General features: G+C 43.5%; 1 protein-coding gene across 1 annotated transcript in view; it reads left to right on the top strand.

The window, feature by feature from the left end:
* The window catches only part of stim2b (stromal interaction molecule 2b), a 59,261-nt gene extending 44,544 nt beyond the window's left edge, over nt 1-14,717 (top strand). Inside the window, exons 4-12 of the mRNA XM_063469935.1 lie at nt 2,001-2,112; nt 4,449-4,564; nt 4,675-4,852; nt 6,181-6,358; nt 7,023-7,184; nt 8,773-8,873; nt 9,581-9,819; nt 9,919-10,108; nt 12,384-14,717. Of these exons, the coding sequence (XP_063326005.1) occupies nt 2,001-2,112; nt 4,449-4,564; nt 4,675-4,852; nt 6,181-6,358; nt 7,023-7,184; nt 8,773-8,873; nt 9,581-9,819; nt 9,919-10,108; nt 12,384-12,999 (1,892 nt within the window). The 3' untranslated portion in view covers nt 13,000-14,717. The remainder of the gene's footprint in view (nt 1-2,000; nt 2,113-4,448; nt 4,565-4,674; nt 4,853-6,180; nt 6,359-7,022; nt 7,185-8,772; nt 8,874-9,580; nt 9,820-9,918; nt 10,109-12,383) is intronic.
* The last annotated feature ends 1,219 nt before the right edge of the window (nt 14,718-15,936 follow it).

The following is a 15,936-nucleotide window of genomic DNA, read 5'->3' on the forward strand; positions in this document are numbered from 1 at the left end:
CAGTTTCCTGCAGGGAAACAGGAAGACAATCCCTAAACAAGTGTCTGTTTTTATAGCACTCAACAGTAATCGTGCATGTTCACTCCTGGAGCTTCCTGTTTCAGAAATTAATTCAAATTCAATTCAGTTTAATAATATAGTGCCAAATCACAACAACAGAGAAAACCCTAACAATCACATGACCCCCGCTGGGCAACATTTGGTGACAGTGGGAAGGAAAAACTCCCTTTAACAGGAAGAACTCGCAGCAGAACAAGGATCGGGGAGGGGCGGCCATCTGCTATCGTTGGGGATGAGGGGAGGGGGACAGGATAAAAACCACGTCTATATTTATCCTTTATGTTTCATAAAATCCTTAAGCAAAGATTTTTTAATCTTGAACCGAGTCTTGAAAAAGAAAGAAATTAAAAATATGCTGAAAGTAGAAGACGGTGTACATGGGAAGGAACTGCTCATCCCATAATGCATTGCAAATTGCAGATTCCACAGCAGCTGACTTCCAGCCTTCTTGAATTTGCTCATTCTCATTTTTATGTATTGTATAATAACAGTTTTGAATATATGCTGTAGTTTGTGATGTCTGAAGTTTCAAGCTCACTAAGCAATCTGATGCTTGTGGGTTCAGTCGACAGCGACCTCCACCAAATGGAGAAGTTGCTGTTTCAGTTTAGGAATGTGGGTAGTGTGGTTTTTTCCTCACAATTTCAAGAATAAACCATGTTTTTGTTACAACATACTGTTGTTTCACAGTGTCGTAGCTAATAGTCATAATCAAAACCGCTACGGAGAATGAAATGCTACTTCCACTATAGCAGCGCTGTAGCTTTATATGGTAATATAATAATACCCAGAACCTTCTTCTTTTGAGATGACTGTGCTAACCACTGCAGTCAAAAATGACTTTAAACAACTTTATGATTCTCTGAGAAGTCAGACGGACTTCATCAAAAAGCCAGGACTGAAGGAGCGAGCAAACACTTACTGACATTTACTCAAAGAAAGCAAAGCGTGAGCTTTTACTCACTCTGCAGAATGTGGAGAAAGTGAAATGAGAGTTTAAGTAAACGCACTTCCATTCAAGAAACCCAGCTGAAATTCGGAGTCGTTTCAGTCATCCTGTTTTTGTAATACTGTAATTATCAGGTTCTCAGGGGCAGTAGAAAAAAGTAACGATTTGCCTGTTGAAATGTCCTTGTAAATGGCAAAGTGAAGCTGTGTTTATGCCACTGTGTCTCATCTCCTCTTTAATTCCTTTTTTATAACCCGTGACATATGTGGTTTATCTGCAGCCCCCAATCTGTCTTTCTCAGCTTGTTTGTGCCTGTTTGTTTATCTATTTGTGTATCTGTGCAGCTAACTGGGTTTTAGTACAAGTTCTTTGCGTGCACTCATGCTTGAAGCAAAAAATAAACTTCCTAGATTTTTGTTGTTTAAATGCTTCATGGGTCTTGGTAAAATAAAATGTAGGTAATGCCTGAAGCTTGGTGTCTTATCCTGAATCATTTTTCCCACCGTTGCGTCTCTTCATTTACTCACCACAAACTTAGTGTATGTCCCAACATAACTCTGGGACTGGCTGTGGCCCAGAAAGTAGATCCTCCTCCAGTGTACATTTTGAGGTGTCCCAGGGAAAGGACACCGAACCCTAAAAAATGCTGTAATAGCACTTCGAGTGCTCAATAAGAGTGGAAAGCTGTGCATTATAAATACCAGTGTGTTTACCGTAACAGCAAAATGATGCAACGGCAATTAATCTCAACCTGGTAATGAAACATGTACTCATTTACCCGTCACACAGGGAGGGTTTGTGTGCAACGAGTGCTTTTAACTTTGATACTTAAACCAGACTGAGAGTGCTGTCGCGCTTTGGGGAATTTTGGAGGAATGCAGAGGAGCAGATAACGAGCAGTAAATCATCTTAGTTACTGATCTGTGTGTGTGTGCTTTCAAAGATAACAAAAACATCTTCATTTTTCTGCTCCCCTCTTTGTTTTTATCAGTCCACAACTGGACCATGGAGGACACAGTGTGGTGGCTGAAGGAGTCGGTGGAGCTACCGCAGTATGAGAAGAACTTCCGGGACTTTCGGGTCACGGGGAACACTTTACCTCGGTCAGTACCGCTCACCTCAATCAAACGTATTTTTCTTTTCCTGGAGCAACAACATAATAACACGACATGTGTGGGAATTTGCAGTGTGCCCCTGTTCTGGTTCACATGTAAATTGAATCTTTTCTTTGGCATTTGCTTCTATTGAACACACTGTTTGTGCTACAGCATCTGAAAGCAGCCTTAACTTTCATTAGTCTGTTCAATGCTGCCCACTGCTGGTTGTAAAAGGCAACACAGGCAATAATAGCACAACTTAAGAGCCCTTCTTTTGCTCTTGAATGAGAAAACTTTCCAAGAATTGTAGGTTTTTTCTTTTCAAAGCCAGGTCATGAAGTCAAACATGCAGCAGTACCCAAAAATCTATGAATGCTCTTGAACTTAGAGTGATGTCCCTGACTTCTCACGATCTGCTGTGAACCTAATCGTAGGTCGGTGGCTCAGTCTTTTAAAAGTGCTCCCAGGATATGAAAAATTCCTGCACGCAGCACAGTGAAGATGAAATTTAATGAGCGTCGACATTACAGAAAAATATTCAGATGGACTATGACTCACTGCACTCTGTATTTACGGCATGAGTAGACCGGAGGATGGTGGGTGGCAGGTTATTGAAGAGCTTCATGTTACGCCACAGAGCTTATAGGAGCTGACTCATGAAGTGATGTCACAGCGAGAGGGGTAGGGTTTCATCAGCCTGCCATGTTGTCTGCGCCGATTAAGATGGTGGCGGCGGTGGTGTGAAGAAGGCGTCCTGGGAGACGTCGGTGTAGAGAAGGATTGAAGTCTTTTTCTGTCACCAGGTCGAGTGTGTTTGAGCTGAGAGTGTATCACTAACTCTGTTACACTCACAGGCTGCGTAAGAGATGCACGCAAAGTCACAAACTGGTTTCAGCATTTTGAAGCCTCAGCGTTCGCTACATTTTGGCTGTAGGCATGTTGGTTTTTATGGAGCTAATGCTAGCTAGCTTTCTTAGTAATCTGTGCCCATAAACTAGAAGTAACGACAAATTAAACACACCATTATATAAGTCAGATAAATGCATTAAAGGTTCCACCCAAACAGCTGCCCCCTCTCTGAGCCTGGCTCTGATGGAGGTTTCTTCCTGTTAAAAGGGAGTTTTTCCTTCCCACTGTCGCCAAGTGCTGTATAGGGTATCGACTCATTGTTGGGGGTTTGGTTCTAATATTGTAGGGTCATTACCTTAGTTTAAAGCACCTTTCAGTTCAGTTTAGTTTTTCTTATTTAGCACCACATTCATAACAACAGTTGCCTCAAAGCACTTCATATATTAAAAAGAAATCCAAACAGTCAGATGACTGCTTATGAGCAGCACTTGGCGACAGTGGGAAGGAAAAACTCAATTTTTACAGGAAGAAAACTCTGGTACAACCAGGCTCAGGTAGGGGGAGCCATCTGCTGCCATGGCTTCAAAAAAGAGGTGAGGTGAGGGGCCCAAAGACACACTGTGACAGAGAGAGGCAGGGTTTAATAATTACAAAGACGACCTTTAAGGTAACTGTTGTTGTGAAATGGAACTGAACCCTAACAGCACCAGTAGCACAAACACAGATGGTGATTAGCTACACATGCCCGTGTCAGCCCACCTGTCAGTCGAAGCTATTTCTAACTCCAGTATCCAGATAGATTAAAATAAAAAGTTATAGACATAAAGGGAGGAAGCTATCTATGGAGGTCAAGGCTGTCTTGTTTATCTGGCTGTAAATATGTTTTTTAAAGTTGAGCTTTTTAACATGGGGGTCTTATGGGGGAACGAGCTGGGCTAAAGTGGCCGGCCAGTTTTTTGCTGTTTTCATGTTGTTTCTTTATGCTGTCTCGTCTAGTGTGATGTTACTTAGCTGAGTCGCTGTTAGGAGCTGCTGTGGTAATGGGTAACGTTTGTGTTGTTAGGATGAGGTCATGTGAACTCAGAGTCATTATAGTTTGTATTGATTTTATTTCATTTTTAATGTTTCTCTTCAGTTCAGTGTAGTTTTGCCTGTTCCTGTTGTTTAAAGCTGCTTGTCTAAGGTTTAGTTTTTATGCAGAGTGCGTTTGTGTGATGTTTAAGAACTGCAATGCAAACACAGCTTCTTGCAAAATGCATGAGTCACACTCATGTGAACGCCCCGGTCTCAATAAACATGTGCATCACGTGTCCCTCTGAATGTTTCGTTAATGTTGTGCAGGTAACAAATTGACAAAGACTAAAACAAACAGCAGTTCTTATATTTCCTTGTATGATGTTTAAAATGTGTTGTTTTTTGCCACGTTTGGTTTTAGTTCGCTTTAAAAACTTTGTTTAGCATTCAGTCCTGTTTTTTCTTCTCCCCTGTTTTAGAATAGCGGCAAATGAACCGTCGTTTATGTCGATGCAGCTGAAGATATTAGACCAGCGGCATAAACAAAAACTAAACCTAAAGGCGCTCGATGCAGTGCTGTTCGGCCCCCCGCTACGTAAGTATAAAGCCGCGTGTCATCACATTTCATGAATATCAGTGGAAAATGAGCTTAAAGAAAATGTATGAAACCACCACTCTTTCTCCTGCTCGTCCTTCCCCGCACAGGTCCGCAACATAACTGGATGAAAGACTTCGTCCTGATGGTGTCCATTGTGATCGGTGTCGGGGGTTGCTGGTTTGCTTACGTGCAGAACAAGTCCAGCAAGGTGCACATCTCACAGATGATGAAGGATCTGGAGAGCTTGCAACATGCTGAGCAAAGCTTGTTAGACCTGCAGAGTCGGTAAGAGAGGGACGTGTATTAGACTTAGATGAAATACTGATTTAATGGTCACGTGCTGCCGTTCTCCTTTCACAGAGAACAGCAGCACGGTGGTGCAGCAGTTAGCAGTGACACCTCTGTGGGCTGAGGCATGTTCCTCTCTCTGTCCTGGCTTTGTATCACTTAAAGACTTGTTATCACTTGTTTTCATCATGCAATGACTTCAATACAACAACGATTTCACCTTAGTTGAACACCTTAACTATCGAACTGGTAAGCTGCACTAATTAAAGCCTGAACCATGAAACAATTGTCAGAAAATCAGAGAGAAACATGAGGATGTACTTAATTCTTTGTCATCTAGAGCAGGTGAAATCCAGACTTTGTTTTCAAATCATTTAAAACTTTAACCGCCTACAGCAGCTGTTCCCACAGTCAAGAGTGCTACGGCCCATGGGGATTAGCCAAAATTCACTCTAATCAAAATACAAAAGAAAGTGATGCATTCCCTTCAAAATTTTATTCCAAAAACATAAACAACACAGCCTGTTGGCTATAAATTTCTTATGGTACCAAGTAATAGGCAAAGTGTTTCAAGGTCACCTGCTGCTGGGACACAAACTTCAGTAGAAATCAGTCAATTTAGGTCCGAGTAATGAGTAATTTCACAAACTAACCACCTCCTGTTACCAGTTTTAATCCACTTTTTATATAAATAAATATTTTAAATATAGTGAATTTCTGTTATTACTGTGGCCTACCTGCAGTACCTTTGTGGTCCACCGGGGGGCTCCAGCTCACACTTGGAATTCATTGCCCTACAGTACTTATAAAGTACTTCTAAGCATACAAATACCCCCATTTCTTCTTCTTCTTCAGTGGGCTGTGTTCTTACCCTCCATCCCAACCACATGAACCCTCTGCATCTCCTCCATCACCACATCCATGACTCTCCTCTGTTCTTCTTTCCCTCCTGCACGCAGCTCCACCTTCAGCATCTTTTACTCAGTATATCCACCATCCCTCCTCTGCACATGTCCAAACCATCTCAGCCTTTCTTGATTCCCAATGAAAATCTTCACATCTTCAGCTTAGCCTCCTGTGTTTTTCTGTCACAAATCACTCCTAAAACTCGTCTCCACCCGCTCCACCATGCCAGCACTCTCTCTTTCACCTGTCATGTGCACCATTCATTGCTTTGAATGGTTGGCCCCAGGTGTTTTAAACTCCTCCACTTTCACTACTACCCCTCTTCTCCATCTTCCCACCCGTCTCCCTCGCATTTAAGAAACAGCAGTCTATTCCAGGATGTTTCCGCCTCACTGTGTATCCTTCCCGTCCTCTTCCAGACTCGAAAAGGCTCAAGAAGAGAACCGGACAGTTGCTGTGGAGAAGCAGAACCTCGAACTGAAAATGAGGGATGAGATTGACGGGGCTAAGAAGGAGGCTCACAGGCTCCGAGAGCTGCGAGAGGGCGCCGAATGTGAGCTGAGCCGGCTCAAATATGCCGAGGAGGAGCTTGTACAGGTACGGCTCGTTGCCTCTAACTCCTGCTCGCAAACAGATTTATTGTTAGTCAGAGTGAGGGAAACACAACCATAAACCTGCTACTATTGGCTGTTGGCTACGATGTAATTTCAGTTTCTATGACGCCATAAGGAATATCCAGTGTATTCACATATACAACAGTCACATTTATTATCATTATGTAAATACTGAATTGTATATTCGATTCAGAGCATGAAATAAATGATAGAGGCGAATATCTGGGACATCACAATATACGGATGTAAATGTATTCATTACTGTGGCGCAAACACCTTGAAATGAAAGGATTAATTTCATATTTTCCGCATTAAATTTTCATTTCTTCCATAAAACACCTACTTTGCATATCCTCGAGATTGCCTCATTTCCCCTCACATGAAAATACAGCACCGATATATCTCCCTGTAATGAGTTCTCTCCGTGCAGGCGAGCCAGGATTGGGCTCATTTACACACGGCGAACGCAGGACTTAAACAGTAAATGGAGTTCATTTGAAATTCGCTGAACGCTAACCTTCACTTACTGATGTGTTTGATCGATATCCTGTGGGAAAGGGTGCCTTTTTTTGTTTGTTTGTTTGTTTGTTTGTTTTTTGGCAGCGAATCTGATTGGACTCTTGCGTATCGCGCTCTTCCCCGTGTAGGTACGGAAAGCTCTGAAGCGAGCGGAGAAGGAGATGCAGTCGGAGCGCTCGGTGCCCGAAGCTCTTCAGAAGTGGCTCCAGCTCACGCACGAAGTGGAAGTTCAATACTACAACATCAAGAAGCAGAGCGCCGAAAATCAGCTGTGCGTCGCCAAAGACGAGGTAACCGGCTAATTTTTGATAGGTTACTGCCAAGCCTCCAAAGATTACACGAGAAGGACACGAGGTTCTGGACAGAGAGCAGAAGCTGCTGCTGTGAGGGCTTTATCTGTTTGCATGTAACCACTAAGCTCTCCAAAGGTTACGTGCTGTGATTTGGCATGATTTCATACATCTCATGAAGTGTTAACGTTTGGAAATTACTAAAAGATCAGCACTGGCAGAGATTTTAAAACATTAAAAGAAGGCCTTGCTGCCTGTTTGGATTACTTAAAGGAATGCTGTTGGGGAGAAAAAGACATTTATATTATTGAACTGCAAGTCTGACTGCACAGGACACACTACTACTACTACTAAACTACTACCATTTCACCAGGGGACTTTTGTATATCTCTTTATTGCAGTGGCCCTGAGAGTTCAAACGGAGTCCAACTAAAGAAAGCACCTCCAATCAGAAACAACGCTGAAAAAGCTAAAGAGGAAAAAATCATGAAAGGAAACAAACGTGTTTTTGGGGCGACGATAACCTGACGGACCAGCTGAGGAAGTGACAAGCTAACAGTAAACAGCTAATAGCAAACATGTATCTACAGTATTATATAAATAATGTGATTGAAACGCATACTAGCCCACAGCAACACTAATGAATCCTCTGCTTCTTTTAAGCGTGTCTCAGTGCGATGTGTCACATTCTGGTTCCTGTCAGTTCTACAGCTGGTCCGTCAAGTCACTGTGTCCCCGGAAACGCTTGCTAGCTATTTGCTAGTGGGTTTTTTTGAGCTGCAGTGCGTTTGACCTCTCAGGGCCACCGTACTTCACCTCAAGCGCTCTTACAGAGAAGTCTCATCAGTGCGTTGCATCCTAGCAGGCGCGTAACTACTTTTGCCTGGTAAATAGTGAAGAAATACAACCAAATTATTCAGCACATTTTTCTTTGTCATCTGCATCTGGCAGAACCTCATAATGGACTGGAGCTGAAGATCCTCTCCGTTAGATGCAAATAGACATCAGTGAATGAGTTTACATCAGCTACATTAATCTGGCTTACAGCAGAGAAAGATTTAGTGCAGTGATCAGACGTTTTAGGTAAAGATGCTGTTTTTTGGGTTTTTTTTTGTTTCCACTCAATTTAACAAAAACTTGGGAGGGAGTTTATGTTCTATCATATTAGCTTCTCTTAATCGGCTTCCTGCTCTTTTTTCAGCTGCTTCCTTTAGCTTGTCTCATCTCTGTCTCATCCTATCCCCAACATCCTCCTCTGTCACAGCAACTCTCCTTCATTACATCCAGGAATCTCTTCTGTGGTCCGTTTTGGTCCATTTTATCCACTATCCCTCCGCTGCACATGTCCAAACCATCTCAGCCTTGCTTCTTTAACTTTACCTCCTCCGACTCACTGCTAAGACCAGAATTTGATGTAAATGTCATCTTTTTTCTTTCTCACATGTCTGGGGTGTATATTTACATCACATGGTGTATAAAGTCCTTTGAGATGATGGTTGTTCTGAACTATCAATATTAAAAAGAAAATTTAGCTGATGTGAAGCTGAAATTCCAGCCAAAGTAACTCTCTATTTTTTCCCCATTTCAGGCAGAGAAAATAAAAAAGAAGAGAGGTTCTGTGTTTGGGACTCTTCACGTAGCCCACAGCTCGTCACTGGATGAGGTGGACCACAAGATACTAGAAGCAAAGTAAGAAAGACAGACTCTAATGTGCAGATTACAATAAGAAATATCACCTGATATAGATTTATAAGGAGGCATTTATAACACAGGTGCTGCACGCTTCATGACGTGATCATAAAGGTAATTTAACAGCTAAAAGTAAACACAGGAAGACAGGATTTGTTTCAGCCAGGTGTGATCTGGCAGTCAGGTGTACAGACAGGATGTCAGTGAGGCTTTCCGTGCCTTTTTACACCAACGATGACTTTATCCTTGGCAGCTTTGCTTTGTGTGGGGATTAAATACTTTTGCTTGAGCCATCAGAGCGCTCAATGCATTTAAGAAAAACAGCTCTACAATGTCAAGTTCTTGCCTGCTTGTGTGTTTTTTGCTTGTTTTGTCTTTTTTTACCACATAAAGCTTTTACGTTCATGGGTCAATAAACACAATGAGATGTATTTAATATATTCAGAGCTCTTGGAGAAGCTAGGTAGCGCCACTGAGGTAAACAATTCATCTGTGTTCAAAAGAGGAAGATCACGCATGAGAACAGAGTGAAAGTGTTAGACACAAGTCCAAATCCGTAAACCCTGATGGATCAAAGCAAAGTTGGCATCTTACTGAGTCTGACTGGAGAATGTTGATCAGTAATCTGAAGCAGAATAGGCTCAGTGTTTGCATGCTTTTCTAATTTAACTGAGTCTGACTTATTAATTTGTTCGTCATAACTTTAGGAAAGCCCTGTCGGAGGTAACAGCGTGCCTGAGGGAGCGGCTCCACCGCTGGCAGCAGATCGAGAAGCTCTGCGGCTTCCCTGTTGTCAATAATTCGGGTTTGCCGAGCCTGACCGCCAGCCTTTACTCAGACCACAGCTGGGTGGTGATGCCGCGAGTCTCGGTTCCCCCCTACCCCATCGCGGGAGGAGTGGACGACCTGGACGAGGACACGCCTCCCATCATTCCACAGTTCACAGGTGAGCGAGGCGGCAGAGCGCGCCGACACTTTGTAGCCGCAAAAGTGGCACGGCATAAATATTAACGTCTCCGTTTGCCTCTCCTCGTTCCTCCTCCAGGGACTACGTTGATTCGGCCCGCACTGACACGCAACAGCAGCATGTGCCGTTCCCGCCGGAGCCTGCTGAGCTCCCCGCAGTCCACGCTGATGTCTGCAGACCCAGACCTGCTGTCCATGGCGAGCTCGTCCCTCTCCTATCGCCCCGAGGCGGACGACGACGTTATCATGTTCAACTCTGAGCGAAGGGGGTATGTGTGGCGATGTGTTTGTGTGTGTGTGTGAAGTTTTTAGTTTGCAAAAGGACTCAAAAGAGAAACATTTTACAAACTTTTTTCAGGTTCTTCGTGTCATTTTAGCTCCTAAGAATAGGATTTCATGCGCTAATGTTTCAAACACATACATTTCCTTCTGCTGTTAGTTGCCGTAGCACCTCTTTTCCGACCTCTGTTCAGCACCTCATTAAAATACCCCGGCTGCTCTGATCAGTCAGCGGGTCTAGCAAAATCTAGTTTTGGTTATGTAACAACATCACAGCATTCAGCCCTTTGTTTGAACCACAGACAGACCAAGAGCAAAGGAGCGGCTCGGCCTCGCTGAAGGATTCAGTGGAACTCGAGACATTTTCAGGATCATTTGTCTGTCAGCAAAATAACTCAGAACCTGTCCAGCGGCATTTAGAGAGACTTGATGGTAGAGGCTGAACCTGACTGAAGGAAGAATACTTTACAGGAGTTTTAAACTTCTGTGTCAAATCTACGCCGTAGTTAGGTCTTAACCTAACACCTCTCACGTCCACCTGTTCAGTACTTGAAATTCCTTCTGTGGACTTGTGGCTGCTTTTAACCGGAGCGTTTGAATTTATCAGTGAGAGAATAACAATATTCACATTAATATAAGGAATAACAATCATAGTGTCAAATATAAAGACTCTCATATATTTGCTGAAACTATAAGAATGTACCAAAGAGGTAAACTTGAGGGGCAAGCATGAATGCTGGCAACGGTGTCGGCTACTTCCCTTCAGTTAGCCTCTACAAAGATTCACCACAGTCGAAATGAGCCGTCAAACGTCGGTGGGATACAGAAACGTTTGTTTGAACTGCAGATTATGTCCATAGACCTGGAAATGCTGAAATTGCTCTTTTTTTTGGTTCCAAATAGTGTTTAAAGTCTTAAAAGTTGCTGTTATTGTTTGTTTTGGTTTTTTAATTCAGAGCTCTCCCGTGGATATACAAGCCACATTAGCAGTGCAACATGCGAGCACCAATGATTTTAGTAATGGATTTGGAGGGCAGCCAGAAACACAACATTTGCTCTGTGTTCTCTGAGGCGGATACAGAGTTAGCAGTAGGGGCTCCAAAGAGCAAGTAACTGTGGCAGACTGTGAGGTACCGCCTTGTTTTATTTTATCAGGGTGTGCTACAGTAGCAGCTAGGTGCATGTGTTACATAGTGATGCCGGTAGGTCGCAGGACAAAAGCCTGGAATTCAAAATAAAGTGTTACAGGGAGTTCAAGTTCTATGTTTTCTGTGAGAGAGAATAAATCCCAGATGAGGACTGTGGAATTGTAACATCAAGGAAAGGAAAAAATACACCAACATGTGATATCCCAGCAGACATTTCTACGCTGAATAACCGTCGGCTGGTGGTCTTTCCTCAACATTTAGTTACGGCTGAAAAATGGTTCCAAAAGTTGAACTTGTGTCACAGACGTGGAGTCGAGGTACTTCTTAAACGGTGGCTGGACATCCCAGATAGAGAAGGGTTGTGTTCAGTAAATATTTTCTCTTATCTCTAACTGATAAAAGAATTAATAAAAAATAACAAGAAGGAAAAAAGTCGCAACTCATTAGTGACTTAGTCTGACACTTGTGGGTGCAGCATTTCTGTACAACCTCTTTTCCAGTAACACCAACTCGGCTCACCTGACTTGTCTTTTAGGGGTTTCCATTAGATGGTAGTAGCTGGGAGCCAATAATCTGATTTATATTTCTCACTTTGTCAGAGACAGTTTGTAAGAGACCCGACTTTTACTCTGCACTCAAACAACGTCGACATCCGTCCGTCTGCGGTTCGGTTCTTGGGGTCTGAAACCCCCGACACCACCTGCTAGTTTAGACCAGGAAAATCAAAATGATGGTGGAGTTTCTATCATGTGCTGGGATGTTCACTTTAAATCTGGCAAGAAATATTTGTCATTAGGAAAATGCAAAAATGAAAATAAAAGCGTCTGATCCAGGATCACAGAATGTTCTCAGGAGCGTCTTCTCTCAGATGATTTTAGCATCGCTGGAAGACGAGAGAGTGGATATTTAAGACGATTCAGTGCCGTGTCGTCCAGTCGTAGAGCAGAGACAAAGACAATGAGTCCATCAGGTGATCAGGCAGCAGAGAGGGGAAGTGACTGAACATGCATGCAGGCACATTTAGAGAAAGGCTAACTTTAAAATAGCACATATAGAAGATGTTTTTTCAGTGTTGTTTATCAGTCTGTGACCCACCTTGTCTGCTCTCCTTTATTAGAGAGGCGTCCCAGGAGGGCAGCTCCGACACAGACTCTCTGAGCTCAGTGGGCCGCAAGTCGCTGCACAACCCCTGCTCAGCAGCCTCGGAGATCCCCTACCGCAAGATCTCCCGCGAGGAGCTGCTGTTGTTCACCCAGACCGCAGAGCGCCCTGCATCCACCACCTCCACCACCCACACCAGCAGCAGCAGCAGTCTCAGGGACTCCACGCCTCCTCCTCTGCCACCCACCCCGGTCACCACACCTTCAGGCCCGCCCTCCACCTCGCCTTCCCCGGCCTTGGAGCACCATCAGTTTGCACAAAGAGGCTCGCCCGACCTCACCCGCATCGTACCCGAGTCCCAGAGCGGACCGCAGGGGACCGTGACCTCTCCGACGGGCAAGGGCATGTACAACGGCATCCTGGAGAAGTCCTACAGCTTCGGCCAGCTGCCGGCAAGCATGCTGCCTAATGTGGGGCGTCACCCGTCTCTTACCTCCCTGGACTCAGAGGGCCGGAGTCTGGGAAGGGATTACAAGCTCCAGAGCATGTCCTCCCAGGACTCCTGCGACAACGGAGAGAAAATCAGGCGCGCGTCCTCTAAAATCAAAAACATATTTAAAAAGAAAAAATAAAACTTGAGTGTGTCTGTGTGTGTGTGTGTGAGAGAGAAAATCAAATCTTAAAAAGTTGTTTTAGCCCTAATATTAAAACAATGGACGTCAATGTAAGCTAAAACATGTCATTTTCTCTCTTAAGTTCTTCTTTTCGTCATCAAAGATGGAATGTAGCTCAGTCTGGGTGCCTTTAAACGCCTCCCCAGGCTGATAGCCTTATTTTTCAACAATGCCTTTTTATTTAGTCACTCACAGGGAAACCTGCAAAAGGTCAAGTCAGCGAAAAGGTCAAAGGTCATACTTGTTCACTGTCTTCTCTTAATTTTATCCCGAGTTTGAACCAAAAAGCCACTCATGTCAAAGGATGTAAAAGGTGCAGTCTGTGTATGTTTAGTGTTTCACTGTCGATGTTGAGCACAGAGAGAGAGAGAAGGGAGGGGGGGCCTCGCTGTTCGTACTGGGACGCTCGCTTTCAGTGGCGACAGCGGCACACGAGCAAAGCCCAGAAAAAACAAAAGGTTGTGCAAACCGTACTTTGTCCGATTCCTTTCTCGCACGCCCCAACTTACTTCTTTCCGATCAAATGATGGATTGCATCTTGCAAAGTGTTTGAATCCTAAACATGTGTACTTGACTAATTTCCTTTGATGGGGGGGAAAAAAACAAAAAAAATCCTGCTAAAAGTTTGTTGCACTACTGCTTTCCTGCTGTTCTGGGAAACAGCCGCTGCTCGCGGAGGACATTTGGAAATCGACACACAGAGATGAGAAGAATGCACGGGCAGCTGCACTGAGGATGCAAGCACATAATGCCAGAGCCAAAATTATGTGATCGGTCCCAGTGCCACTGTTTATGCTCGTCTCCGTATATAAATATATATATATATGCGTACTTTGTTTTCACTTTATTATGTTCTTACAAATGTTTTTAAATGGATTAACGGTGGGAATGGCGATGATTTGATCTTAATGAATATGCAGACTTAACTCACACCAGTCACTTTCCCTGTACTCTAGCCTCCCCGTTATTACTTGATTACCTGCTTCCTGTAGCCATAAATAAACGTTAAACGTACATTTCTGTTTCCAAACTTCTAGATTTTTGGTCAGATTGGCTTTAAACATTCATGCTGTATTTAAGGATGCACAAGACAGTCGCTATCAGCGTTCACAGACACTACACAGCGAGGATCATCTGTTTAGGAGAACAAAAACAACGATAAAATAAGAGACTTTCTGATCTGGATCTGATCAGTACACCAATCCCCGCCTCTCTCTCCCCGCTACCCCAACCGCCACCACCACACACTAAGCTCGAAGGTGACCCACGCAATACGGTCCCGCTCCTCACCTCTGGGCCCGCAACCGAGCGCACTGATGTCAAAGAGCTCCTGCTTCACACTGTGATTTCTGGCTTCTTCCCCTTCATCCCGGACCTGGCTGTCACTGCTGCAACTCAACTCGACCGGGCACGTGCCTGGCAAACGTGATGGGGCCGGGGGACGATGCCACGCACGAGGTTGCGTCTCGAGTGTCAGCACGGCACAGTGAAGCGAGTGTTTTTAAATAAATATATGTTTGGAAGCTTGTGGACGACGGAGCACACGATGAAGGAAGACAGGCCTGCGAGAGGAGGAGGACACGAATGTTTACGAGACATTAGGTTTTTTTTGGAGAACATTTTCTGTGTGAATATTTGTATACAGTAGAAGAATTAATAAATAAATTTAAAAAATGGAGGCATCGGAGATGTTTCAGTGTCTTGTTTGCAGCAGCACTTCATGCTTGTTTTGTCTGCGTTTCATAAAAACCCATTAGAGAAGGTGCTATGAGATTATTTGCTCGTTTTCTGTAATTGTGACCAAAAAAAGAGGACAGATCGAACAGAAATATTAAACTGATTTGCAATCCGTAAACGTTACAAATTAAGCTCAGTTCACCTGATATAAAGAGTACTAAATCATTGGGTTTTTTAGCAGGTTTTCTGATATTGCAGACACTTTAATAAATGTATAACCAATAAAAAATAAACAGCTTCTCAAACTTAAGAATGCTGGATATAAAAGCTTATACTAAGACAGATCAGCCACTCTGACACCAGAGCCATTTAATTCCCCATACTGATGCTCAGTTTGACCTTCAGCAGGTCATCCTGATCATATCTGCATGCCTAAGTGCAAGTTGCTGACGTGTGATTGGTTGGATTAGATATTTGCCTTAACGAGTGGTGAATAGCTATGCCTAATAAAGTGGCTGATAGGTGTATGAGTCTGTCTAATGTGTCTTTTGTCCTGTCTCCCCTTACCCCCAATCGGTCGTGGCAGATGGCTGCCCCTCCTTGTGCCTGGTTCTGCTGGAGGTTTCTTCCTGTTAAAAGGGAGTTTTTCTTTCCCACTGTCGCCAAAGTGCTTCCTCGTCTGATTGTAGTTGTTTCTTTCTAATATTATAGGTTTTTTAATCTTACAATATACTGTTTTGAATTGGTGCGATATACATAAAACTTAACTGAATCACACGTCACACAGGACAAAAACCAAAAATCCTACCTATCACTATGAATAATGGAGGTTTCAAGCTTGTTTTAAAAACAAGAGCAGATGGAACAAGCAGGCTGTATCGCTGCTACCTGATCGAAGCACCTGGAGCTCAAAAAGTAAGATATGCTAACTTTCTATAATGATGGATTTTTGAAATCAATTAATACGGATGATGAAGGTCAGGAAGGATGGCATCAGTGTCATTTAGTGCCTGAGAGTGTTTCTCTTGATCAGCTGATGGTTGAAATGATCAATTATCCCCCCCCCCCCCCCCCCCCCCAAAAAAAAAAACCTTTGCTGAACTAAATCGCACCAGCATTTTGAAAGTCTTCAACATAGTTCTAAACCCACCCAGCTGAGCTAAAAGTTTGACTTGTGACTTTCCACAGGAAACAAACCTCCCTGATCCAGCTTTTTTG

Source organism: Pelmatolapia mariae, linkage group LG3_W, assembly GCF_036321145.2.
Source record: "Pelmatolapia mariae isolate MD_Pm_ZW linkage group LG3_W, Pm_UMD_F_2, whole genome shotgun sequence".
Classification (NCBI taxonomy): domain Eukaryota; kingdom Metazoa; phylum Chordata; class Actinopteri; order Cichliformes; family Cichlidae; genus Pelmatolapia; species Pelmatolapia mariae.